At 44.4% G+C, this 26,980-nt stretch overlaps 1 protein-coding gene across 1 annotated transcript in view; it reads right to left on the minus strand.

Annotated features, from left to right (window-relative positions):
* LOC125452245 (uncharacterized) overlaps positions 1-26,980 on the minus strand; it is a 153,398-nt gene that overhangs the window by 87,225 nt on the left and 39,193 nt on the right. Inside the window, exons 13-18 of the mRNA XM_059645228.1 lie at positions 21,114-21,316; positions 19,151-19,306; positions 16,056-16,149; positions 8,139-8,276; positions 6,698-6,849; positions 1,118-1,229 (exon numbers count right to left, since the gene is read on the minus strand). Of these exons, the coding sequence (XP_059501211.1) occupies positions 1,118-1,229; positions 6,698-6,849; positions 8,139-8,276; positions 16,056-16,149; positions 19,151-19,306; positions 21,114-21,316 (855 nt within the window). The remainder of the gene's footprint in view (positions 1-1,117; positions 1,230-6,697; positions 6,850-8,138; positions 8,277-16,055; positions 16,150-19,150; positions 19,307-21,113; positions 21,317-26,980) is intronic.

Consider the following 26,980-nt stretch of genomic DNA (forward strand, 5'->3'; position numbering starts at 1 on the left):
CTGGAGGGGAGTGCAGCTTTCTGAGTGTGAATGTGTAAAGAGTCCTAATAAGAGAACTTCCATGTTTGGAAATCCTGTGGCGTGATTATTTTGTGAATGAAACAAATATTTCCAATGCTTCACTCTAACTGGTTCCAAACTATCATCTTCCACAACCTCACCTTCCCAATCTTCAAAATCCAGCTCAGCCCAAATTCTGCAAAGTTGACTGGATAAAAATGGGGACAGTTTTGGCAATTCATCAAATGTTAACAGCACTGCTCAGCTCCAGCAGACAAACCGACCTCCTCAATGTTGCATTACATTCAGAATTGCTGCTGTGTTGCTCCCAGCATCGCTTGTATAATGGCAGGGTCAATTTAGCTTGAAATTTAGAGATAATGCAGCAAGGAAGCTGTTCAAATCTGACCAATATGATTTAAAGGCCAAGAGGAGATTTTATTATATAACTTATATAAAATTATCAAGAAGCTTTAACAGAGGAAATACCATCTCCCCTGCAAGCAGAGGCAGTAGAAAGAGGTGATCAGTTTGAAATGATCAGGAAGAGAATAAAGCAAGTCTTTTTGCACACACAAATACAAGATGGTTGTTGAACTATGGAATGGGACCACTTCAGAAAGATCATATTAAAGAGATTTCAGGGGAAAATTATAGGAAAGAATACCGGGCAATGGGAAGGGGAGCAGTAAAGCACGGGTTGGCTGAGGACAAAATGCCAGTACTGACAGCATCAGCCAAGTGCCTTCCTTCTGAATTATAAAACTCATATGGTATCAGCTTGCTGTACTGAGATCCTCTTCAGAAACTCATCGAAAACTTACCATCACCGAATAAGATAACAGATGGTTAGACAGATGTGAGCTACTTAGTGGTTGTTCTACCACTCAGGCAAACGCAAACCCTGCACCCATCTTGGGAATATCTAAATACAAGTGCTTCCCAGTTAGCCATCTGTTTGCTGTCTTCGTTCTGGATCGTATTAAACCCTCACCGACGCACACAGTTCATTAACACAAGGTTGAATGGGGACAGCAAGCTTTCAGTCCAGTCTCTGACTTTCTGCCCTTTATCCTTGTCACACACACATCCTCAACAGGGAAATGTCAGTACTCACAGTGTTTTTCATGAGTTGTCCCGCTGTGCTTTTCTTTTTAATAAACTCATTCAACATCATGTCACGGGGGCCTAGTTTCTCCAGCTGGATTGAAACAAATGCCTCTGGAGCTCTGCAAAAACCAAAATCAGCAGAAGTTAAATTCCTGGGAACATTTCTTTGTTAATGCGTGCACAAGAAAACAAAAGCATTGAGCATCTATTCATGTATTTTTCCATCCATAAGTAAGAAAAGGGAGAAAATTAAATTAAAAGATCAAATATAGTGTGGAACTAAAATTGTGTACAATTGAAAGGGAAAATTCACAGTACCCTGGAAATCCACGGACAGTCTGCCTGCATCAGAAAGAGATGGGTAACATAAATGTTGCTGTTGACCTGTTCAACTCACCAGGTGCAAATCCGTCCCTTTCCATTTATCACCACTCAATTAAGAAGTCATCAATGGAACAAGTTGATGCCATCCATCCTAAATCTACCAGACTTATGAGAGGCAAAACTATCATTCTTCAAAATTCACATGGATTTCCCCACTTGCCTAGAGGCTGGTCCAACAGTCCTCAGGGCACCATACAACTAATGAGGCCCGTTTAATTAGCACTACATTTAATGGCATCAACAGCCACTCTCCCTCTGTCACCAGCAACAAGGTGTGCCATCTATAAGACATAACAATTCAGCAAGGCAGCTTAGACACTACCACTATCACCTAAAAGGACAGGGGCACAGCAGATATATGGGAACATCACCATCAGCAAGGTCCCCTCCAAGCCCCTCAGCATTCTGACTTGTAAAAATACATTGACATCCCTTCAGTGTTACTGGGTCAAAATCCTAAAACCTCCTTCCTAACAGCACCGTGGATGTACCTACAACCCACAGACTGCAGCAAGAGGGCAGCTCACCACTGCCTTCTCCAGCACAATTCAGGATGGACCATAAATGCTGGTCTAGCCAGCGATGCCCACATCCATGAATTAAGTATTTACAAAGCTACGTCAGTGTTGGGTAGGGTAATGAACAGGGGTGTGAGTAGTACTGGGTTTACTTGGGCCATTTTAATGAGCTGAAGCAGAAAGATTACAGCACACCTGAAGTCCAAGTACTACCTAGTATGGTGACAGGCAAAGGAGGCATCACCAAAGTCTTGTCATATGTCCTTTCCCATTACAACACTGCTCTTTCTTTGGTATAAGACGGGTTTACTTTTGGACTCTGTTTTCATTTTTTTAATATTTTATAAGTTCGTCTCTCTCCTTCCGTCTTTTACATATTCACACTCAAACAGAATTTATTGACTTACATATCAATCTGGAGACACATGGATGTGTTTGACCTCCAATGGTCACATCCAAAGTCAAAGTAAACAACAACAGTCAAAAGATTATTATTATTGGCTTTAAGTGTTATAAAGAGCTTGGAGGTTTTTTATTTCCCATCTTAAAATGGTAAATGAACCTTATGTAGAGACTGCTAAATGTACTTTCTATTTCTACACATGAAAGCTGTCTAAGAATTTTGACCTCTCTTCCAACGAGTTTTCAACATTGATTTTGCAATTGGTACAGTGTTCAAAGAAAATCTAAAGCTTTAAAACCTTGCAGGCTAGAACTCAAAATTAATCCACTTGATATTTCATTCAAGTGCCAAAAGGGCTGTCTCAGAGACGAACCAAGCAACAGCCTGACACAGTCATACTCACACAATCATACCTGACAGACAATGTCCCAGACACCACCATCATCATTTCTGCATATGTCCTGACCCAGTGGCAGGATTGACACACAGTAGTATGACACACAGGGAGCTGCCTGGGAGTCCTCAACATTGACTCTGGGCTCCATGAAGTCTCATTGCTTCAGGTTAAACACAGGCAAGGAAACCTTCTGCTGATTACCACATACCACCTTCCCTTGGCTGACAAATCAGTGCTCCTCCATGTTGAACAACATTTGGTAAGGGTGCAAAATATACTCTGGGTGGGAGTTTTCAATGTCAGCACCAAGACTGGCTCAGCAGCAGAACAACTGATTGAGCTGGTCGGGTCCTAATGGACATGGCTGCTAGGCTGGGTCGGCAGCACATGGTGACTTGACCTTATCTTTACTAGGTGCAGATGCAACTGTCCATGACAGAATCAATAGGAGTGACCACTGCATGGTCCTTACAGAGACAAAGTCCTGCCTTCACACTGAGAACAACCTCCATCGTGTTGTGTGGCACTATCACTGTGCTAAATAGATTAGACTTCAAACAGATCTAGCAACTCAAGACAGGGCATCCATGCAGTGCTGTGGGACAACAGCAAAACTGTAACAGTTTGGCAGTTTTGCTGTTGTCCCACAGCACTGCATGGATGCCCTGTCTTGAGTTGCTAGATCTGTTTGAAGTCTAATCTATTTAGCACAGTGATAGTGCCACACAACACGATGGAGGTTGTTCTCAGTGTGAAGGCAGGACTTTGTCTCTGTAAGGACCATGCAGTGGTCACTCCTATTGATTCTGTCATGGACAGTTGCATCTGCACCTGGTAAAGATAAGGTCAAGTCACCATGTGCTGCCGTTCTCCCCTTCCCCTACTGCATCCCTCAACCAGCCCAGTTCGTCCCCTCCCCCCACTGCACCACACAACCAGCCCAGCTCTTCCCCCCCACCCACTGCATCCCAAAACCAGTCCAACCTGTCTCTGCCTCCCTAACCGGTTCTTCCTCTCACCCATCCCTTCCTCCCACCCCTAGCCGCACCCCCCACTACCTACTAACCTCATCCCACCTCCTTGACCTGTCCGTCTTCCCTGGACTGACCTATCCCCTCCCTACCTCCCCACCTACACTCTCTCCACCTATCTTCTTTACTCTCCATCTTCGGTCCGCCTCCCCCTCTCTCCCTATTTATTCCAGTTCCCTCCCCCCATCCCCCTCTCTGATGAAGGGTCTAGGCCCGAAACGTCAGCTTTTGTGCTCCTGAGATGCTGCTTGGCCTGCTGTATTCATCCAGCCTCACATTTTATTATCTTGGAATCTCCAGCATCTGCAGTTCCCATTATCTCTGATACAGTTTGTAACCTCATTGCCCAGCATATCCCCCATTTAACCATTACCATCAAGACAGGGGATCACTCTCGGCTCAACGGGGAGTGCAAGAGGGCATGCCAGGAGCAGCACCAGTCATGAGGTGTCAACCTGATGAAGCTACCAAACAGGATTATTTACATGCCAAACGGCATAAGCAGCGAGCGATAGACACAGCTAAGTAATCCCACAACCAACGGATCAGATCTAAGCTCTGCAGTCCTGCCACATACAGTTGTGAATGGTGGTAGACAATACAATAACTCAGTGGAGGAGGAGGCTTCACAAATATCCCCATCCTCACTGATGGAAGAGCTCAGCACGTCAGTGTAGAATACAAGGGTGTAGTATTCGCAGCAATCTTCAGCCAGAAGTGCCAAGGGCCTCCTCCAGCAGATCACAGCATTACAGATTCAGTCTTCAGTCAACTTGATTCACTCCATGTGATAGCAATACTGGATTCTGCAAAGGCTACGGGCCCTGACAACATTCCAGCAATAGTACTGAAGACTTGCGTTCCAGAACTTACCACTCTCCTGGCCAAGCTGTTCAGTACGGTCACAACACAGGCTTTTCCCATCAATGTGGAAAATTTTCCAAGTGTGTCCTGTACATAAAAAGCAAGACAAATCCAACCCACTCAGTCTACTCTTGATCATTGGTAGAGTGACAGAAGGTGTCACCAACAATACCAGTCATCTCTTCAAAGGATTTTGTTATGGTGTCACCATAGTTCTAGCAGACCAGACGGCTGCCCTCTCATTACAGAGAGATGACTGATGGTGATTTAATCTGAGGGTCACCATATCTCAGGTGAGGGGGCAGGTTGAGAAGGACAGTCCTTCATGGTAACTTCAGCCAGTGATTGAAATTGAATCCAAAGCATCACACTGCTTCTCAAACCAACCATCCAGCCAACTGAGCTAAACAATCCCTTGCTAGCCAGGAGCCTCCCAGAATGAACAGCCTCAGGCCCTGTGACTGTCTCAGGATGGCAGCTGCCCAACACCTGGCACACACCCAAGGGAAATGCTCAGAATGGGGACACGCCAGCTAAAAGCTTAATGAGTGACCTAACTTCCTGTTCAGAAGCTCAGCAGAGGTCACATTTTCTTAATCATTCATGGGAAGTGGGTGTTACTGGCTGGCCAGCAATTATTGCTTATCCTATTTGCCCTTGAAAAGATGCTGTGAAGCTGCCTCCTGAACCAGTGAAGTCCTTGTGGTGTTGATACAGCGTCAATACTATTGGGAAGGGAGTTCTAGGATTTTGACCCAAAGGTACTGAAGGAATGGTGATTAGGTTCAACATCAGGATGGTGTGTGGCTTGGAAGGGGACTTACAATCAATGATGTTCCAGGGTCTTCTAGGTAGCAGAGTTCCAGAATTTGGAAGGTTTAGTTGAAGGATTTTTGAGGAGTTGTGCAGAGCATTTTGTAGGTGGTGCACACTGCTGTTTCTGTGATTGGTGGTGGAGGGAGCGCAAGTTGTAGTTATTGGATGGGGCTAATCATACAGGTTGCTTTATCTTGGATGGTATTGAGCTTCAATGTTGTTGGAGTTGAACTCATTCAGGCAAATGGAGAGTATTTCAGCGCACTCCTGACTAGTGCCTTGTCAATGGGAAGACATGAGCTGAGCTATTTGCTGCACAATTCCATAGAATCCATAGATCCACATAATCCCTGGAATGTGGAAACAGACCATTCAGCTCAACAAATCCATACTAACCCTCTGAAGAGCATCACACACAGACCCATCCCTCTACCCTATACTTTCCATGGCTAACATGTATAGCCTATGTGTGTGAGGAAATTATGGGCAATTTAGATCATAGATCATAGAAGCCCAGCAGGTCCACTCTGACCCTCAGAGCATCCCATTCAGACCCATCCCCCTATAGCCCATCTAATCTACACATCCCTAAACACTACGGGCAATTTAGCATGGCTAATCCACCTAACCTGCACATCCTTGGACTGTGGTAGGAAACTGGAGCAGCTGAAGGAAACCCACACAGATACAGGGAGAATGTGCCAGCTCCACACAGACAATTGCCCAAGGGTGGAATCAAAACCAGGTCAATCTATCTAACTTGTGCATCTTTGGACTGTGGGATGAAACCAGAACACGTGGGTCCCTGGCGCTGAGAGGCAGCAGTGCTAACCATTGGGCCCACCACAATGCCACGCTTCCCCCCAACAGCATCCCCCCCCCTGCAATGAGCCACTGTGTCACTCTTAACCTCTGGCATGCACTCAACCTCCCTTGCCCTGACCATAGCAAGTGCAAGCAGAAGAAGCTTGACAGGGTGACTTTGTATCAAAGGAACAAAGTCACAAGTGGAATCTCTGCTGGATGTAGGACGATAATCAATGTGGGTGATATCACCGTTACTGCACTTGCGGTGGGGGCACGCAGAGTTCCACGTATCAATTGCTTTGCATATTTCTTTTATTGCAGACACTGCAAAAGACAAATATTTGTCAGAAGTGTAATCTAGTCCTACCGTTTCCTGGTAGAAAGCAGCTGCTTCCGATTTCCGAGTGTGCCGGGTATTCCTAGTAAGGTGGTAAGTTGTCGGCTCTCCGAGTCTCTGGCAATGCTACAGAAACTTGCACTGGCCAAGTTCTCCTGACTTCTATAACTTGACATTCCATCCTTAACAATTAAACGAGAATAAACATCAATGTCTATCACGTGGCAGCCTAAGAGAAATGTAAATATCACCGAATGGGGAGAAAGCAGGAGATTGGCACCAGGTAATGATGTCCATTTGAAAAGCCACAATAGGCATTATGGGCTGAATGGCCTCCTTTTGCACCATAACAATTCTGTGATTCTGCAAATTAAAAGTAGAAAATGCTGAAAGAACTCAGCACGGCCCAGTGGTTAGCACTGCTGACTCACAGTGCCAGGCATCCAGATTCGATTCCACCCTCAGATGACTGTGTGGAGTTTGAAATATTGTCCCTGTCTCTGTGTGGGTTTCTGCCAGGTGCTCCAGCTTCCTCCCACAGTTCAAAGGTGTGCAGGTTAGGTGGATTGGCCATGATAAATTGCCCATAGTGCCCAAGAATATGCAGGCTAGGCGGGTTAACCATGGTAATGCGGGGTTGCGGGGATCGGGTCAGAGGCTGGGTTTGGGTGACTTGGAGACTTGATGGGCCGAATGGCCTACAGCCACATGGTAGAGATTCTATGTCATGCAGCATCTGGGGACAGTGATGAAAGGTCATCACCTAAAGGCTTAATTCTGTCTCTCTCCACAGATGCTACTTGACTTGCTATGTATTTGCAGCCTTTTGTTTGTGTTTCAGATTTCCAGCATCTGCAGAATTTGGCTTTCTTTTTGACGGTTTCATTCCCTAAGACCAAGGAGAAGACAAAGCAGCCAGCTCTTGAATTTCAACCCATAGGCGAACACTTCACTTGCAAGTCTATTTGTCAGGGTCAGGGCAACAACTTGGATTTCCGGTTCTCAGGCGAGAGAACAAAACTCTGCCCTAAACATTTCCCCATTCCCCACTCACACCAATGAAACACAAACTGTTTATCAAAGGGAGGAAGGGCAGAATGTAGCTACGTCTGTTCGGTATAACAGCCCACCATCTGCACTCTTCAACAGAGATACTCCAGGAACTGAGCAAGGGGGCAACTCATTCCAGTAAGGGAGATTCAGCATGGGTTTTGCCTTCAAGGAGTGGCTGGTGAACTGCAGAGACAGCAGATAAAAAACAAGGGCCTCCCCTCCGTGCACTAGCCTGAAGTAGTTCAGAAACCTTTGCATGGGTTGAGAATGGAAGCCAGTGGAAGAGAAGCTCTTTTACCAATCACAGGGTGACATTACAATCCCTCCTCTGAAGCGGCCAGACCGAGAAAATCTAAAGTCAAGAGAAAGACTTCAAACCTGAAGGGAAAGCTAGATCCGCGAAAAGAGACTCTCGAACCTTTGAATCCAGGGAATGGGCGGGTTTCTCCATGGGAGAGGACAGAGCCGACTGCACTGCTGCAATTAGGGAATTTTTCTGCACTGTCTGACAGGCCAAGGCTACCTGCAGGTTATCCACTCCGTTCCTCGCCAGCAGCTACAGGGAGAGGCAAAAAGTTACCAAATCACCTGAAAACTTCCTGCAATTAATTTTGTTCTTGAGCTGAAAAAGAAATCAATGAATTCCATCTTCTGTCCAGTCCCTCTCTTAAATTCAATTACTCTCTCACAGCCGGACAGTTACACAGACACTATTCAGTGCCTTGCTGAAATAACTATTCAGTATGTGATCAAGGGCCCACAGGCTGCCACAGTGTGCAAACTATGGGTACCAAGCTGACCCTGTCACACAGAGTGAGGGAAGAGGTACACTTATTGTACAGGAACGGGTCTCTGTGGCTCACATTTCTTCAGCAGCTCTCACGGAACATGTAGCTGTCTCCCTTTACCTCGAAATATGATGTAGAGGTGCCAGTGTTGGACTGGGGTGGACAATTAAAACCTTCTACCTACTTAAGGATTTAACAGCATCTTAGACCTGTTTACTCCACCCACATCAGTGGCGTGGCCCTTTGACCTTTTATTTATAAATTCTGTGTCTAATACTACCTCTCTCACTAAGACCTGACGACAGAGTAAGACTCCAAAAGCTTGCATTTTCAAATAAACGTGTTGGTCTATAACCTGGTGTTGTTTGATTCCGTATCTTGAAATAAACTACAACATAAGAAAGAGGAAGGGTTAGTTGGGGGAGGTGGGGTTCAAAGGTTGCCTTATAGTGGACATAGCCTTTATTTCTGTGTGAATGACCGAAGAGGTTCCACACAAAGGACAGGAGCAGCAATGTCACAAAAGCTTAAACACAAAGCTTTTTTTTTAAACAATGCCTGCTCAATTTTGGACACAGATGTGCCTGAATGCCTTTGGTAGAAATACTGCACAATGTTTCTGACAGCAGTCTGCCCATCAACCCTGCACCTTCCCATCATTTCAAGCTTTAATTTCGACACCGAACGCTGCCAAAAGAACTCTGTGTTGGTCAAGTGCCAAGACAGCATTGCTCAGTGTCCAAACATGCACAACGCTCCGATGTGGATCATTAGATGAGGATTGGAAATGGGAACCCTGTCTTATTACTTCACTCATCACAAAGATCACACGTATGACCCTCTCACCAGAGGTCAGGGGATCATCCTTCCGCTGGGTTTCTGAACAAATGCCAACCATCACAGTCAGTAAATCGGCACAGAACAGTGACTGAAGGAACAGTGCCAACTCCAGTGATAAACAAAAACCCAATTTATGCATCACTTCCAATTTGGAATCACAATCTCCAGCGAAATGTTACATTTTGCTGATTTAGCACTTGCTCCAGGCCTGCCTGTTGCATTATTGATTTCACCAGCATTATCCTTCTGCCAAGTTCCACTTAAGTATTCCAGTTATTGGCTCTTCCCATGGCACTGGAACAAAATCGAGGAGTGTGCAGTAAATGCTATGGAGATTAATGATAAGGAACATTGCCAGCATTTAGCACATTGACTGGAAAAGAACTGAGATTATACAGGCCCGTCACAGTTCCAGGCAGCAATGAGCAGAGCCCCCGCCCTCAGGGGTGAGTACTTGGACAGATCTGCACAGCAGTACGTACAACATTTTCACTGTCACCTCAGAGACGGTTATTCATTTTTATGCCTGGGCCTGCGGCATGCAGGGTAGGAGAGTGGGACAATCCACCAACAGGCAGCCAAGCAGATTCAGATAATCACAGCCCTGCTTTTAGTTTTTGTTTTTGTGCTCATCACAAGGTAAGCTCTTCCTAGGCAGGTGCATGATATTTATTTCAGTAACTATGGGCTTGCTGTGGTGTATTGATAGTGCCCCTACCTCTAAAGCTAGGGGGGCCCAGGATCAAGTCCCACCTGCTCCAGAGGTATGTCATGACATTTCAGAATGGGGTGATTTTAAAAAAAGTTCAACTGTAATTTATAAGGGGATGAATTTAACAGCTGGCAGGAAAGGCTATTCCATTTATATCTCCAGGGACTGCCTGAGCAGAAGAGAGGAAAAGAACACAAATCCCAAAGTAATTGACATTTTTTAATGTAGCCTGTTGTGTTAGTTTATACAAAGGCTGGCTGATACACAAGGTTTCAGAACCAACAAAGGGGATGAATGATACATTAATTTGTTCAGCAATGACAGACAGATGTTGATACAGACACTGGGGCATGGTTTTGCAATATGGTTTGCGACACCGATGTTGGGATCCAGTGTGGGTCCTGAGTCCACGCTGCGATGTGAATTTTCCATCGATTGGCCAGCTAGTGGCCAGAGGGTGCACTTGTTCATCCAGTCAACGACAGTGGGAGGGCTCTTCAAGCTGAAAACCATTGACGCAGGGGTTACTACAGCCCTGCACTGCAGGTAAGGGAGAGAAAGAGTCTGAGAGAGTGAGAGTGAAGGAGAGAGGTCATCTTCCAGCTCCGTCTATACACTCCAAACTTTTGAAGAAAAGAATTCCACAGGAGATGCGTCACCAACACGTTGGAGGGGAAAGGGGTGGCCTCCCACCATATTCAGGGAGAAAAGAGGGAGGGGCATTAAAGGCATCTTGGAATCAGGTTGCTACTTGCTCTAAACATCTCCACATCGGAAACAGGGCACCAACATCTCAGGGCACACTCAATTGACACCAGCCACACGTAACACACATCCACAGATATGTGCCACCCCAAAGAACCCTCATGGCATAGCTCTGCTTCACTTACAGGATGGTAGTGCTGCAGCAAGGAGACAATGCACTCATGGACACACCCAGTTTACAGGCTGGACAAGGCCGCAGTCTTAAAATATTCTGATAACTGTGCCTTTGTCTTATTCTCCTCAGTGCTGAAACTATCTTGCAAGAGACAGGAATGGAGGAGATCTCTGGAGTGGGTGGCCAGGTTTCCCAGCAATCAAAACTAATTTCCAACAGAACTACACTGACCTCTTGGTTTTCTGCTGACTTGTAGGAGGCTAGGTATTCAACTTATTTTAAACTGTCTGTTTTAAAATAAACACGTAAAATTCTCAAAGAGTTTTTCAAAAATCAGATTCCCTACAGTGTGGAAACAGGCCCTTCGGCCCAACAAGTCCATACTGCCTCTTGGAGCATCCCACCCAGACCCATCCCCTATAACCCACACACCCCTGAACACTATGGGCAATTTAGCATGGCTGATCCACCTGGCCTGCACATCTTTGGACTGTGGGAGGAAACCAGAGCACCCAGAGGAAACCCACGCAGACGCAGGGAGAATGTGCAAACTCCACACACACAGTTACCCGAGGCTGGAATCGAACCCGGGTCCCTGGTGCTATGAGGCTGCAGTGCTAACCACTGAGCCACCGTGCTGCCCTTAACAAGGGTAGATGCTGAAAAAGTGCTTCACTGGCTGAAGAATATAGAACAAGGGCCCATGGTATCAGAATAAGTGCTTTGCCCTTTAGGGCTGGGGATGAGGAGAATTTTCTTCACACTACTGGGTGTGAATGTCTCAAAGATTGTAGATGCCCAGTTGTTGAATATATTCAAGACAGAGGTTGCTAGATTTTGCATACGAGAGGAATTAACGGATCTAGCGGTAGTGGGGAAAGATGAAAGGGGGCATGGTAGAAGATTAGCTACAATCTTTTTGAATGGAGAAACAAGTTCAATGTGCATGTGTACCAGAGTGTGTAACCCTATGGCGAGCTGACAAAAACAAGGCGTTGTAGACCATTATTGACGCTTGTGACAAGAAAAATAGCAAATGCTAGAGGGAAAACAAACGCAGATCAGATAAGATTAAAGAACTGTCCAGTACAGGAGCAGGCCCTTCAGCCCACCAAGGCTGCACCGAAATCTTTAGCTCAGTGGTAGATTGTTTGCTTCCCAATCCAAAGGTTAGGGGTCACATTCTCCATGAGGGAGAGAGGAGTGCAAAACCAAGGTTGTTCTTCAAGGCAAGTAAAGACAAGGAGCCCTTCTGGTCGGTGTAAGAGTCCGATGGCACTATACAAACAAAAAGGATGAGGGGCAAGAATGCTAAGTTCAATAATCCGAAAGTATGCCATTGGTCACCAAGTACTTTGGACATCATGAACAGTACCTTGTCTGTCTTTTATTTGGCTACTATCCTGTATCATTTTGGTAACAATTTCCCTCATGAGTTAATCTGCCATCTGGAGCAGCACCCAGAATGCACCAATAATTGCTAACGGTTGTCATGCCAGCAAAAATTTATTAGCAGTGAAATTAGCAACTGACAAATTGCTGTTTTCCCTCCACTTCAGTTTCAAAACATTTACTTTTTTACTGGAATAGCTCAGTTTGATGGTATTAGATTCAGTATTTCTTTCATTTCACTTCCTCCAGTGCCACAGTGTGAACTAGCTGGATTTAACATGTCAAAACACCACAGCTGTTAAGCTTATGCATCATGTTCTTCTTTCTATGGTAAAATGCAATTTATACTTCCTTTTTGTGATGGTGGAGAGTCATCAGATGGGTTGGGGGGGGGAACTAGAAAATTCCCTTTTAGCAGGAATTAAACAGCGCCACCCAGTGTTAATCAAAAGGATAAATACAACCAACTTGAAGAAACGGTATAATAAAATGTGAGGCTGGATGAACACAGCAGGCCAAGCAGCATCTCAGGAGCACAAAAGCTGACGTTTCGGGCCTAGACCCTTCATCAGAGAGGGGGATGGGGAGAGGGAACTGGAATAAATAGGGAGAGAGGGGGAGGCGGACCGAAGATGGAGAGTAAAGAAGATAGGTGGAGAGAGTATAGGTGGGAAGGTAGGGAGGGGATAGGTCAGTCCAGGGAAGACGGACAGGTCAAGGAGGTGGGATGAGGTTAGTAGGTAGCTGGGGGTGTGGCTTGGGGTGGGAGGAAGGGATGGGTGAGAGGAAGAACCGGTTAGGGAGGCAGAGACAGGTTGGACTGGTTTTGGGATGCAGTGGGTGGGGGGGGAAGAGCTGGGCTGGTTGTGTGGTGCAGTGGGGGGAGGGGACGAACTGGGCTGGTCTCCGGATACAACGCATTATCCTCCGACACTTCCGCCATTTACAATCCGACCCTACCACCCAAGACATTTTTCCATCCCCTCCCCTGTCAGCTTTCCGGAGAGACCACTCTCTCCGTGACTCCCTTGTTCGCTCCACACTGCCCTCCAACCCCACCACACCCGGCACCTTCCCCTGCAACCGCAGGAAATGCTACACTTGTCCCCACACCTCCTCCCTCACCCCCATCCCAGGCCCCAAGATGACATTCCACATTAAGCAGAGGTTCACCTGCACATCTGCCAATGTGGTATACTGCATCCACTGTACCCGGTGCGGCTTCCTCTACATTGGGGAAACCAAGAGGAGGCTTGGGGACCGCTTTGCAGAACACCTCCGCTCAGTTCGCAACAAACAACTACACCTCCCAGTCGCAAACCATTTCCACTCCCCCTCCCATTCTCTAGATGACATGTCCATCATGGGCCTCCTGCACTGCCACAATGATGCCACCCGAAGGTTGCAGGAACAGCAACTCATATTCCGCCTGGGAACCCTGCAGCCATATGGTATCAATGTGGACTTCACCAGTTTCAAAATCTCCCCTTCCCCTACTGCATCCCTAAACCAGCCCAGTTCGTCCCCTCCCCCTACTGCACCACACAACCAGCCCAGCTCTTCCCCCCCACCCACTGCATCCCAAAACCAGTCCAACCTGTCTCTGCCTCCCTAACCTGTTCTTCCTCTCACCCATCCCTTCCTCCCACCCCAAGCCACACCCCCAGCTACCTACTAACCTCATCCCACCTCCTTGACTTGTCCGTCTTCCCTGGACTGACCTATCCCCTCCCTACCTCCCCACCTACACTCTCTCCACCTATCTTCTTTACTCTCCATCTTCGGTCCGCCTCCCCCTCTCTCCCTATTTATTCCAGTTCCCTCTCCCCATCCCCCTCCCTGATGAAGGGTCTAGGCCCGAAACGTCAGCTTTTGTGCTCCTGAGATGCTGCTTGGCCTGCTGTGTTCATCCAGCCTCACATTTTATTATCTTGGAATTCTCCAGCATCTGCAGTTCCCATTATCTCTGAAGAAACGGTATATGCTATTTTCTCACTCAAGATTGGGTGGGGTGGGTGAAGATGCATATTTTACATGTATTAATACCATTTTTGGAATTTGGATTTCAAAATAGAGGCAGATTGGTGTTGGTTGCTTCTGTGAAAAGTTATCTCCAAAAATAAAATGGTCAGAAAATCCTTCCAGAATAGAGACCAAATCCAGTACTTGTCAGAAAGCAAATCCCTGAGGTTGATGGATTTATGACAGGCTGGGTAAAGATTGAATGCTGTTAGTTTTACTTTCAGTTCACTTTGGAAGATACTAGGGTTGAGTTGAATTTCTCTCCAAGAAGCAAGTCACCTCAGCAGAAGTTTGTGAAACATACAAGCCAAAAGAGATTATTAGGACTGAGAAAGTTTAGGCTGTCAGCTTCAAAGAAATTCATGTTGGCAGACACAAAATGGACTCATTGGAATAACTCCACAGTTCATGACAAAGAATTTGTAAGGAGTCAGCTAAGTAGAGTACAAAAGGGTCAAGATGCAGGGGTCTTAATTTCTCTGGACTCGAGTCTCTGTAACAGATAAATTTGGAAAACAGGTTGATATTTTGTCGGTGCAAGGTGGCTGCAGTCAGCGGTGAGAGCGGGCCAGTGGGGCAGCAGTAATTGTTGGGGAGTGTTGGTGGTGAGAGCGGGGCCTGTGAGGCAGTGACGTTGAGAGCGGGGCCGATGAGGCAGTGGTGTTGAGAGCGGGGCCTGTGAGGCAGTGACGTTGAGAGCGGGGCCGATGAGGCAGTGGCGTTGAGAGTGGGGCCGGTGAGGCAGTGGCGTTGAGAGCGGGGCCGATGAGGCAGTGGCGTTGAGAGCGGGGCCGGTGAGGCAGTGACGTTGACAGCGGGGCCGATGAGGCAGTGGCGTTGAGAGCGGGGCCGATGAGGCAGTGGCGTTGAGAGCGGGGCCGGTGAGGCAGTGACGTTGAGAGCGGGGCCGATGAGGCAGTGGCGTTGAGAGCGGGGCCGGTGAGGCAGTGGTGTTGAGAGCGGGGCCGGTGAGGCAGCAGTAATCTGTGGGGAGTGTCGGTGGTGAGAATGGGCCTTTCACATGGGGGCAGCTTCCTAGGTGTCCTAGCGATTGGAACAGCTCCTGCACCATTGTGGTGATGGGATTGGGCCTCTGTGATCTGGACTTTTCTTCTTGCTTACCTTTTGGCTGTTAAATCTTTTAATTCAGGTTTTTTGTAACCAAGTGGTCACCAGTGAATGGCGACTTAGTGCACTTTTCATTATACTTATGTATTTCTACACTTAGTACGTGTCAAATAAATTTAATCTCTTAAATCTAATTTTGCTTTGCTGTGTGTTTCAAGTGCATTCGAACTGTCTTGTACATTTAGGCAGCTCAGTTTTGTTAAAGAAAATCTGCAGCCCTTGCAAACATTTCTCAGTGACTAACACCCATGCTGAGTAATTAAACAAAGACAAGAGTGATCAATCGAGCCAGGTTTCATTCTGGGATCTGCAATGTCCAGTAGTGTCAACAGCTGGGATCAGAACAAGGGTGAAATCTGCAATCAGTGTGAAACTCTTCCACTAACTAGAATGAGGATCTGAATGAGTATCATTTAACTGCCTGGTTTTTGTTTCTAAAGTGGTGGAATGTGTCACTTCAAATAGAACTGCCATTAAACTGGATACAGTTTGCCACCTTTCCTCCAATCTACTGGTTTAGCATGGAAGCTCACTCTTTACCGAGCTGGCCACCCCAGTGAGCAAGCGTCTCACCTGAAGAACAGCTTCCTTGGTGCGAAAACTGAATTTTCCAATGTGGTTTTCATCCACTTCTTGGACTGCTAATAACAAGCTCGAGGGAACGTATCTGTTGACAAAAAATACAAAAGATTAATCAACTTACCAAGTGCACACCTAACAGGCAGAGAATATCAATGCTTCAGCAAGACCAATAAGGAGCTTGCATATTACCAAGAAAATAGGAATTAAAATGGGGTAAAGAAGCAAAACGATCTAGGAGTACAGGTACACAAAGTGTTAATGATTATATCGGGACGTTGGATGCCTTCAAGGCAGAGATCAACAAATTCTTGATCTCAGAAGGAATCAAGGGCTACGGGGAGAGTGCAGGGAAGAGGAGTTGAAATGCCCATCAGCCATGATTTAAATGGCGGAGTGGACTTGATGGGCCGAATGGCCTTACTTCCCCTCCTATGTCTTATGGTCTTATGGTCTTATATACAGGTCAACAAGGCCACAACAAAGTAAACCACAAAGTAGAGTTTACTACTAGAGGAATAGATTTATAAAATTTAAAGTTTTGCTAAACTTGTATTGAACATTGAGAAGATGACATTTGCAATTCTGGTCACCACATTATAAAAAGAATATAAAGGTTCGGGATGTTATACAGTGAGTATGAATATGTTACTGCTGATGATGCAGATGATAATATAATACATGTTATTGAGGATGTAACCAGTAAGATAGATAACGGGGATCTGGTAGATGTGGTACATCTAGAATTCCAGAAGACATTTAACAAGATGCTACATAAAAGACTGATCTAGAAGGATAGATCACAGGAGGTTAAGGAAGAAGTATTGGCTAACTGACAGAAAGTAAAGTGTTTGGGAATAATAGGTCCTTTTCTGGATGGCAAACTGTAAGTAGTGGGGTGTTGCAGGGTTCAGTTCTCAGATATCCACTATTTACAATCTGTATAAATGATCTGCAAGCAGGGACAGAGTATAACATAGCGAAGTTCCCGGATGATGCTACAATGGGTGGGAAAGCAGGTAGTGACGAGGAGTTAAAGAGTTTACAGGTGGATATTGATAGGCTAGGAGAATGGATCAGAATCTGGCAGATGGAGTTTAATGTGGATATATGCCAGGTTGTCCATTTTGGCCAGAAACATAAAACGGCAAATTATTTTTTAAATCGGAAGCAGATTCAAAGTGTATCAATGCAGAGGGACCCGGGGCTCCTTCTGCACGAATTGTAGAAAGTGAGAATGCAAGTGCAGCATACAATAAGCAAGGCAAATGGAATCCTGGTGTTTATTGCAAAAAGACTGCATTATAAAAGTAAAGAGGTGTTGTTACAATTATATAAGGCGTTTTCATGAGACCACACCTGGCATATTATGTGAGGTTTTGGACTCCTTATTTGAGGAAGGATGTGGTGGCACTGGAGGCAGCTCGGAGGTGGTTCACCAGGTTGATCCCACGGATGTAAAGCCTGTTGTATAAGGAACAACTGAATAATTTGAGCTTGTAATTGCTGGAGTTCAGAAGAAGGAGGAGGATGTCTGATAAAGGTATATAAAATTCTAAAGGGGATTGATAAGGTGGACGTTGAACAGATGTTCCCTCTTGTGGGACCATCTCAAACAAGAGATGATAAATATAAAGCATGAGGAGGTAGGTTCAAAACTGAGATGAGTAGAAACTACTTCTCTGAGGGTTGTGAATCTGTGGAACTCACTGCCGCACAATGCAGTGGAGGCAGAAACAGTCAACAGGTTCAAGAAAGGAATAGGTGTGTTTCTGATGAAAAGTGGGAGAAAGGGCTATGGGAAACAGGCATCATCAGCAATAACCAGGATAGGATCAGCCATGAACATGTTAAATGGTGGAGCAGGCTCAAACAGCTGAATTCCTTGCACCTGCACCTGCTCCTAATTCCAATGTCCCTCTGTTCCCATAACTACGCTAGAAATTAGTGTTGGCCACACCAGCAAAAGAATGCATAAAAGCAACTTTAATTTTTCTGGGCTAACACTTCAGAAGCACTAAAGAAATTGACCCACGGTCTATAAAATGAAGTCAAGCATAATTTTCCATCTGTGGCCTTAGGCTGGCATTCAGCTTTGTGTTCAATGCATCAATCTTGGATAAGGTTCAAAGCACGTTTCATGAATGGTGGATTTATTAAAAGATCTGCATCTTTCTACCCAGTGGTGCATTTTTAGTGTGGCACGGTGGCTCAGTGATTAGCATTTCTGCCTCACAACACCAGGGACCCGGGTTTGATTCCACGCTCAGGTGATTGCCCATGGAGATTGCACATCTTCCCCTCATCTAAGTGGGTTTCTTCCGGGCGCATCAATTTCTACCCCACAGTCCGAAGATGTGCAGGTTGGGTGTATTGGCTGTACTAAATTACCCATAGGATCCAGGGATATTGCAAGCTGGCAATGTAATATGCAGGGTGATAGGGATTAGGGTGGGTGGTTGGGTCTGGGTGGGATGCTCTTCTAACAGTCGGTATGAACTTGATGGGCCAAATGGCCTGCTTCCACACTGTAGGGATTTTATGATTCTAAATCAAGGGACACCTTTAGAAATGTATCCAAAAAATGCACTGGGAAAAAGAATGCTAAATAAATATTCTCTGTTACTTTTGTTACAGAGGCTAAACCTCTGGTTAATCCTTGTCTCTCTGTGTGGAGATTAATTCTATCCCTCAGAACTTTTTCCAGTTGTTTCCCTTTCACTGATAGACTCGTTGGCTTGCAGTTTCCTAATTTAACCTTACCACCCTTCTTGAATAATGGTATCATATTAGCTGTTCCCCAGTTCTCTGGCACTCCTCCAGTGGTCAGAGAGGATTTGAAAGTTGTTGCCAGAATCCCTGATACCTTCTCTCTTGCCTCCTACAGCAGCGTGGGATACAGCTCACAGCTTAGTTCACCAGCTCTACATTGAATGCAGAATGGAACAGGGAGGGTTAAAGCAACAGGAGCGATGCAAATATACAAAGGTAATAAATGCCAGGCACCTTTATGACAGATATAAGTGAGACACCGAGACCAAAAGCATTTATGATTCCTTTGATTACAAGCAGCACTTTGACTGTGATACCTGTCAACGTTACTGCTGTCTTCAAGCAAACTTGTAATGAATACGGGAGGGGGTTGATCTGCTTTCTGTTTATAGGCTGCAAATTCAAACTGTACAGGCCGCAAATAGAGATGGAATTCATCGAAACCCATTTGTACTGCTGCAGACTTGTATAATCTGGGAATAAAGCAAGAATATTATCAGCGGTTAGTATGTTCTAATCAGTTTAGAACCTTTCAAAGTCAAGGACAGAAATATGAAAAAAGTTGCCACAAGAAATATATGACAATATGAACATCATTATATAAGTGCTATATTTCAACTCTGTATCATGGAATTACTGAGGTGCAAATTTGACACAAGCAGTTTGCTAAAGTGATGCTTAAAATATTAAGCTTACAGTAAACTTTAAAAGAAGAGTATATTTTCTCTCCACAGATGCTGCTGAGCTTTTCCAGCATGCACAGTTCTTCAGTTTTTTTTTGTTGTGTATATTTCCCTCACTGTCTTGCCTTGATTCTGTGCTGGCCTGAAGTTCCTAGGGTGTCACCTGATTGCTGCATCTCAACCATTACTCATGGATGTGCCTCAACACTGTGTGTCTGTACATCATCCAACTGGGCACATCTCCGATAGTCACAGCTCAGCTGAGGCCAGACTTTAATTGACATACACTTACTATTCTGTAGGACTCAAACGCTACTGAAACACCTTTTATACTCAGATATACATGTAAAAATAAATGAACAGTCTAGTGCTTATGAACCATAACAGCATGTTGGTACTGACATTCTGAGTTTTGATAAATGTGAAAGCAGCCTGTGCATAACTGAAACATGCAGCATGTGAAACTGAGATAATAAGGTGTAGAGCTGGATGAACACAGCAGGCCAAGCAGCATCAGAGGAGCAGGAAGGCTGACGTTTCGGGTTTAGACCCTAATTCAGACCGTTCTAGGCCCAGAACGTCAGCATTCCTGCACTTCTGATGCTGCTTGGCCTGCTGTGTTCATCTAGCTCTACACCTTGCTATCTCAGTTCCTACTATCTCTGAAGCATGTGAAACTTGTTTCCCTCTGCAGTTACAGATCCTGGATTACAGAAAACACCAGATTAAAAAATAAATCCTCAAAGCTTCAGTTACCAAGATCTGGAAACCGCCCTGGCTGTGTCAACAGAAGCACCCGGCTCTATACTGAATAATCCAAATATGGCAGAGAGTAGCAGCATGCAAGACAGAAACTGACCTGTTGATAATTGATACTCAAACGTGGTGTATTAAGGGTAAATATATGGTTCTTCCATTGGCTTTTAACACAGTAACACACTAATTAATATTAACCTTTTTAAGAGGACAGGACAACCTGAAAACAAATGTGCTAATGTGAACTTACACCATTCAGTAATAAAAAGGGATGCACTTCATATGTGGAATTTCTTATAGTGAGTTCATCAGTTCAACCACAATCTCAGGGTTTTCAAGGGAGGAAAAGATCCATCAACTAAATGACAGAGAAACAGAAATTGCTGGAGGAACTCAGCAGGCCTGGCCGCATCTGTGAAGGGAAGTCAAGGTTAACACTTCGAGTTCAGTTCTGAAGAAGGATCACTGGACCTGAAATGTTAACTCTGCCTTCTGTACACAGATGCTGCCAGGCCTGCTGAGTTCCTCCAGTGGTTTCTTTTTTCCTTTCAGATTTCCAGCATCTGCAATTCTGTGTTTTAATTCAATCAGATTAGATAACCAATCCCACACCGATCTTGGCAACAGCTGGTGCAGGCATGATGGGCCGAATAGCCTCTTCCTGCACAGTAACGCTTCTGAGATTTCACACTAATGAGAGTGGGAGTGGCAGTAGTAAAAGCCTGGCAGCGAGCTTACTGCCTGAATCAGACAGAACAAGAACAACCTAGGAAGGGAAAAAATGTGGAATTAGTAGATGCACTCAGAAGAAAGACAGCCGCACCCGATAAGATGCATTTACCGAGCTAACAAGGCAGTTTCAGTTGCAGCCTCTATCAAACGATGACGCAGTGTAATGATCTCCAAAAGCCTGCAAAATGTCTGCAGCATGAAGGTTTGATTTGCTGCTCCTGGTCTGTTTTCAACTTCTCCTGAATCTTTCATGAAGGAGAGTCCAACATCTCTGACAAAGAGTGGGTCATCAACGAATACGCCCGAAAACAACTGCAACAAGAAGAAGTACAGAAGAAGGAGAGCAGGGAGAGTTGGTCAAAGTCAAAATTGGCTACCATTGCCTCCAGGGTCACTAAGTGAGTTATCTGTGTTTACATGCTGTGGTTAACTTTAATCTGGAGTTTATGAGGTGGGTTATGACCGCAAGACAAAATCTAAAATATACTCCTTGGCTTTCATTTCAGTTAATTCTAATTTCAGTTAATTTTCAGTCAGTTCATTTTAACTTCCAGGCCTCACTTAAAGGCTGCTAACCCTGCTTTCAAAGACATAAGGGGTTATTTTTTGCCTTTCATAGAGACTGGAGAATCCCACAGTACAGCTAGATTTAGACTTTCTGTGATGACCCCACTGAATTGTTTTCAGACTGATTGCCAATCTGCTTCAGCCTGATGGCTAAACCGATAGTAATTTCTCCACTGATCCCCCAGTGTGAATGGCATTAATGCAATTGGACCCTAATTTCCATAACTCTACAAGTCTGTTGCTTTAGGCTGTGCGTCATGTTCATCTGCAAGATCCTTCAAGTTAACATTGCAAGTGGGTGACTAATGAGACCATACAACATAGAGGTAGAAACAGGCTATGTGGCCCATCAAGACCACTTTGCTGGTCTGATTATTCTTATCTCCACATTCCTGCCTTTTCCCCTTACCCATTGATTCCCTTACTAACTAAAACTTTGTCTATCTAAAACTTGAATATTCTTAATGACTCTGCCTTGACAGCCCTCTATGGTAAACAATTCCACAGATTCACTACCTTCTGAGAGAAGAAATTCTCTTCATCGCTGCCTGAGGTGGACAAGCCCTTACTCTGAGATTAAGCCCTCTAATCCGAGACTCTCCTACAAAGGGAAGCAACCACTCAGCATCTACCCTGCCAAGCTCCCTGGAAACCATACGTTTTAATAAGGTCTCTATTGATTATTCTAAATTCTAATGAGTACAGGCCTAACCTACTCAACCTCACCTCATACCCAGGTCAACCAAGTGAACCTTCTTTGGACTGCCTCCAATGCCAGTTTAGGGTCTAGGCCCAAAACGTCAGCTTTTGTGCTCCTAAGATGCTGCTTGGCCTGCTGTGTTCATCCAGCCCCACACTTTGTTATCTTGCATATTGTTATACTTCCTTCCATTTGAAATAAAAGTTAACATTCCATCTGCCTTCTCTATTACCTGCTGAAGTTATATACCAGATTTTTGTGATTCGTGCATGAGGACTTCCAAATCTCTCTGTGCTGCAGTCTCTATCCACTTAAATAATATTCAGCTCTTCAATTCTTCCTACTAATGTGTATACCCTCACATTTTCCCACACAATTTTCCATCTACCAAGCTTTTTTCCTATTTACTTAATTTGTCTATAGGCTCCTCAATACTTGCCTACCTGCCTTCTTTTTCTGTCATCTGCAAATTCGGCAAAAGTACATTCATTTCTGTCATCCAAGTCATTAATATATGTTGTAAATAATCATAACCCAGCACTGATTCATGTGGCATTCCGCAAGTTACAGGATGTCAAGCCAAATAAGTCCCCATTATCTAAATATCTAAGTTTCATTAATTAGCCAATCCTCTATTCGTGCTCATATACTAGCCCAATGCCATGGGCTCTTATCTTATTGAGGAGCCTAATGCGTCATATCTTAACATATGCTTTTTGGAAATCCAAATAGATTATATCCACTAACTACCCTTTATCTATCCTGCGTGTTACCTTCTGAAAGAATTCTAATAAATTTGTCAAGTCTGAATTCCCCTTCATGAAGCCATGCTGACTCTGTTTGATCATGTTTTGTACTTCTAAATACTCCTCCATTACATCCTTTATAATCAGCTCTAAGATTTCTTAATAACAGATGTTAAATTAATTGGCCTATTGTTATCTGTTTATTGCCTCATTCCCTTTTGAGTAAGCAATTTTCAATCCTCCCAGATTTGTCCAGTTTCGTGGAAGATTACTATCAGTGCATTCACTATCTCAGCTGAGATATCCTTTAATAATGGTTAGTTTCTGAGTAGGTTTTCAACAGGTGGGTAGGATTAATATTGATCCCTCTACCTCCTATTTGTCCAGCAAATAACAAACAAGTAACTAGAATAATATCTGCCCGATTTCCGTGTAACACTGAGTAGAAAAGCAGTCCTCCCATCGCTCCAGATCATTACAATACTGCAGTTCCCTAGTCACGTAAGGTTACTACCATATAGAATAGTTTTTTCTCTCTATTGTAAAATTGATAATGTACAGAATAACTGTATAAAGTGGTGAAATGATATGAGGGATTTCCCTCTGAAGCTGTTTTTTTCCTGTTCAATACACCCTCGGCAGTAGCTCATATCATAAACGTGTCAAACAAAATACATTCTTTGCCAGCAATGCAAAGGCTCAATCATTTAACTAAAAAAATGTGAAGTCCAACAAAGTAATTCCAGAAAAAAATTAACAAAACCATATTGTGCATTACACAAGAGAAAATATTTGTAATGTTGCTTGAAGCAATAATACACTCTCAGATCTTGGATGATTGTTGAAGCCACTGGAGCTTTGCTGTCACTGTTTGTAACATTAGCCAGCCCCGTTATGGTTGCCAATGTCTGCTTATCTAGTGCCAGCTGTCACTTTCTGCAATGTAACTGAATAAACCCCATGCAACTAACAGTATCAAATATCACCCTATTTAGTAAAATCTGTCATATGGGTGAGGAAGAGGTTTTAAACTTCACTTATATAAAAATACAACACAAAAAAAAGCAACAACACTAGGCCATTCAGCTCAAGTAACTCCATCATTTAGTTAAGTCATGGCTGATCTGTTCTATTACAGCAGTTACCTTCCTTAGTTTCATATTTCTTAATTAAGTGAGCAAAATCAGTCCAGCTCAGATTTAAAGTTCTATAGCACCTACTGCTATTATGGGAGAGAATTTCTTATTTCTACCATTGTTAGCGTGAAGACATCTTCCTAACTTCTTTCCTGACAGGTTTTGCTTTGATGGGGGGACATTTGCTTGTCCTAGACACTTCCACTGGCTGCAAAGGTTTTTTGTTCTTATATTCATTTGTGCGACATGAGCGTCGCTAGCTGGCCAGCGTTAATTGCCTGTCCCTAGTTGCCCTTGAGATGGTGTTGATGAGCTGCCTTCTCGACACACTGCACTTCAGTTATATTGGGCTTGGATGAGACCATACCTGGAGTACTGTGCACAGCTTTAGTCTCATTTTTGAGGAAGGATGTTAATGTGTTGGAGGATTTTCAGAGCATGTTTATGAAACTAACCATCTGCAATAGACAAGTTGTCTTATGAGAAAAGGTTGGACAGAGAAGCTTCCATCTGCTGCAGTTTAGGAAAATAAGAGACAACTTGATTGATGGATAAGAAATCCTGAGGAGTCCAGACAAGGCAGATGTGAAGAAGATGTTACTTCTTATGGCAGAATCTGGAACTGAAGGTCATTGTTTAAAAATCAGTTGTCACCCATTTAAACAAAGATTAGGTGAATTTATTTTCTCTCATAGGCCCTGAGTACTGGAACGCTCTCCCTGGAAAGATGGAGGAGGTAGATTTCTTGAATATTTTTAAGGCAGAGGTAGAAAGATTCTTGTTAAGCAAGGTGGGGGGGACGGTTATCAGGGATAGGCAGGAAAGTGGATCTGAGGTTACAATCAGATCAGTCAATGATCGGGTTGAAATGGTGCAGAAGATTTGAGGAGATGAATGTTTTCACTGGTCCAGATTTTAATGCTCAGGTGTAGTCTGTGAAATTCTCAGAAAACAAGAGAGGTTGGGTCATCATTGAACTTATCCAAAGCAGAGTTAAACAGATTTTCAACAGTTAAGGGAGTCATGTGGGAAAGACACGAACGTGGAGAGAAGACCTCAACAAGAGCAGCCATGATTTTACCAAATAGAGAAGCAGAATCAGAGGGCACATTAACCTCCTCCCACATCCCTGTGTTCTTCTCTCCATCCCCATCTGAACAGCCAAACTCACACACACTCTTTAACCCTAACTCTAACCCTAACCCTGTCCTTCTCTCACTTCCATTTTTTACAGTAACCTCCGCAAAATGTCGTCCTTTCTTTCTCTCCATGTAAGTCATTACTAACATTCTCCTTGCCAGAGAAGACAGCAGATGACTTCAGAAATAGACCCGGGAGTGCCCACTTGGTGACAGCCTCTTTGATGGTCAGCGGTGATGCAGGTCCACCAGTTACTGGGACAGAAGTCATATTCTGAAAGTCTGCAAGTGTCAGCAACAACATGCCTCAAAAACCCAAGCTGTCTGAGGTACTGAGATAACAAAGTGTAGAGCTGGATGAACACAGCAGGCCAAGCAGCATCAGAGGAGCAGGAAACCTGATGTTTCAGGTCAAGACCCTTCTTCAGAAATTTTGAATTCTGAAGAAGGGTCTCGACCCGAAACGTCAGCTTTCCTGCTCCTCTGATGCTGCTTGGCCTGCTGTGTTCATCCAGCTCTACACTTTGTTATGTCAGATTCTCCAGCTTCGGCAGTTCCTACTATCTCTGTCTGAGGTACTAGCGCTCAGCCATGTTGACAGCGATAATCTTCCATCCATGCAGCTTGTGGTAAGGGTCTCACCACCTTGGAGTAGGAACTTGTGTTCATCTCATCTGCCCTACAGTGCTGCATGTGGCAGAAGAGAAGGCAACTAGAGCTGCTAATGGTGTTGCTTCTGCTGAAGCTGTTTGAATGGTGTTCCCTCTGCTCTTGGCATTCAGGAGAGATGCAAGGTAGAGCTTCATACTGTACTTCATTGTGTTGGTGAAGGCCAGCAGCAAAGAGGTGCAGCTGGAGGGTCGTGAAGTGTAAAGCAGGTAAGAAGTTGGCAATCACCTGTTGAACACTGAGATGAAGGATGGAAACCGTAGCTTCACAGAATCACAGAATTATTACAGCACCGAAGGAGGTCATACAGCCCATTGTGCCTACATCGGCTTTTCAAATGAGCATCATTGTCCAGTGCACATTTCTGCTTTTTCCCCTCACTCCTCCACACTATTCCATCCAAATAGTCATCCCGTGCCTTCTCACCTGGCCATGGGTGCAGCTCTTCAATCTAACTGATCCAAGCTTTCCCAAAACTGGTTCTTTCAGTGAAGAAACTCTTCCTGCTGTGTGGATTCCCAACCTAATGCCATTCTTAGAAGATTTAACTCTTTGCACACACCCAAGCCAGCTACTCCTTGTTTGAGAAACTTCCCCTTATATATTTTTTTAAGAAACAATGCCCAGAAGTATACACAGTATAGTCCTCCAGAAATGGCTTAAAGAGGGCTTGGTTTAACTGCAGCAGTAGTTTTATATTTTTATATATATAAAATTTATATGAATATACTTATTTGTTGTATTTATATAATTTTTATATTTATGCCTCTATATATATAAACTGGAAGTTTAAAAACAGAAAAGTCTTGTTACAACTGTACAGGATGTTAGTAAGGTCACATTTGGAGTACTGCATACACTTTGGGCGCCTGTATTTGAGAAAGGATGCACTGGCATTGGAGACAGTTCAAAAAAGATTCACAAGGCTGATTCCTGGGATGAAGTAGTTTACTTATCTAGAATGATGAAACAGGTTAGGCCTTCATTGATTATTGCTTTGAGCAATGAGGCATGATCTT

The sequence above is a fragment of the Stegostoma tigrinum genome, chromosome 4 (assembly GCF_030684315.1).
Source record: "Stegostoma tigrinum isolate sSteTig4 chromosome 4, sSteTig4.hap1, whole genome shotgun sequence".
In the NCBI taxonomy this organism is placed as follows: Eukaryota; Metazoa; Chordata; class Chondrichthyes; order Orectolobiformes; family Stegostomatidae; genus Stegostoma; species Stegostoma tigrinum.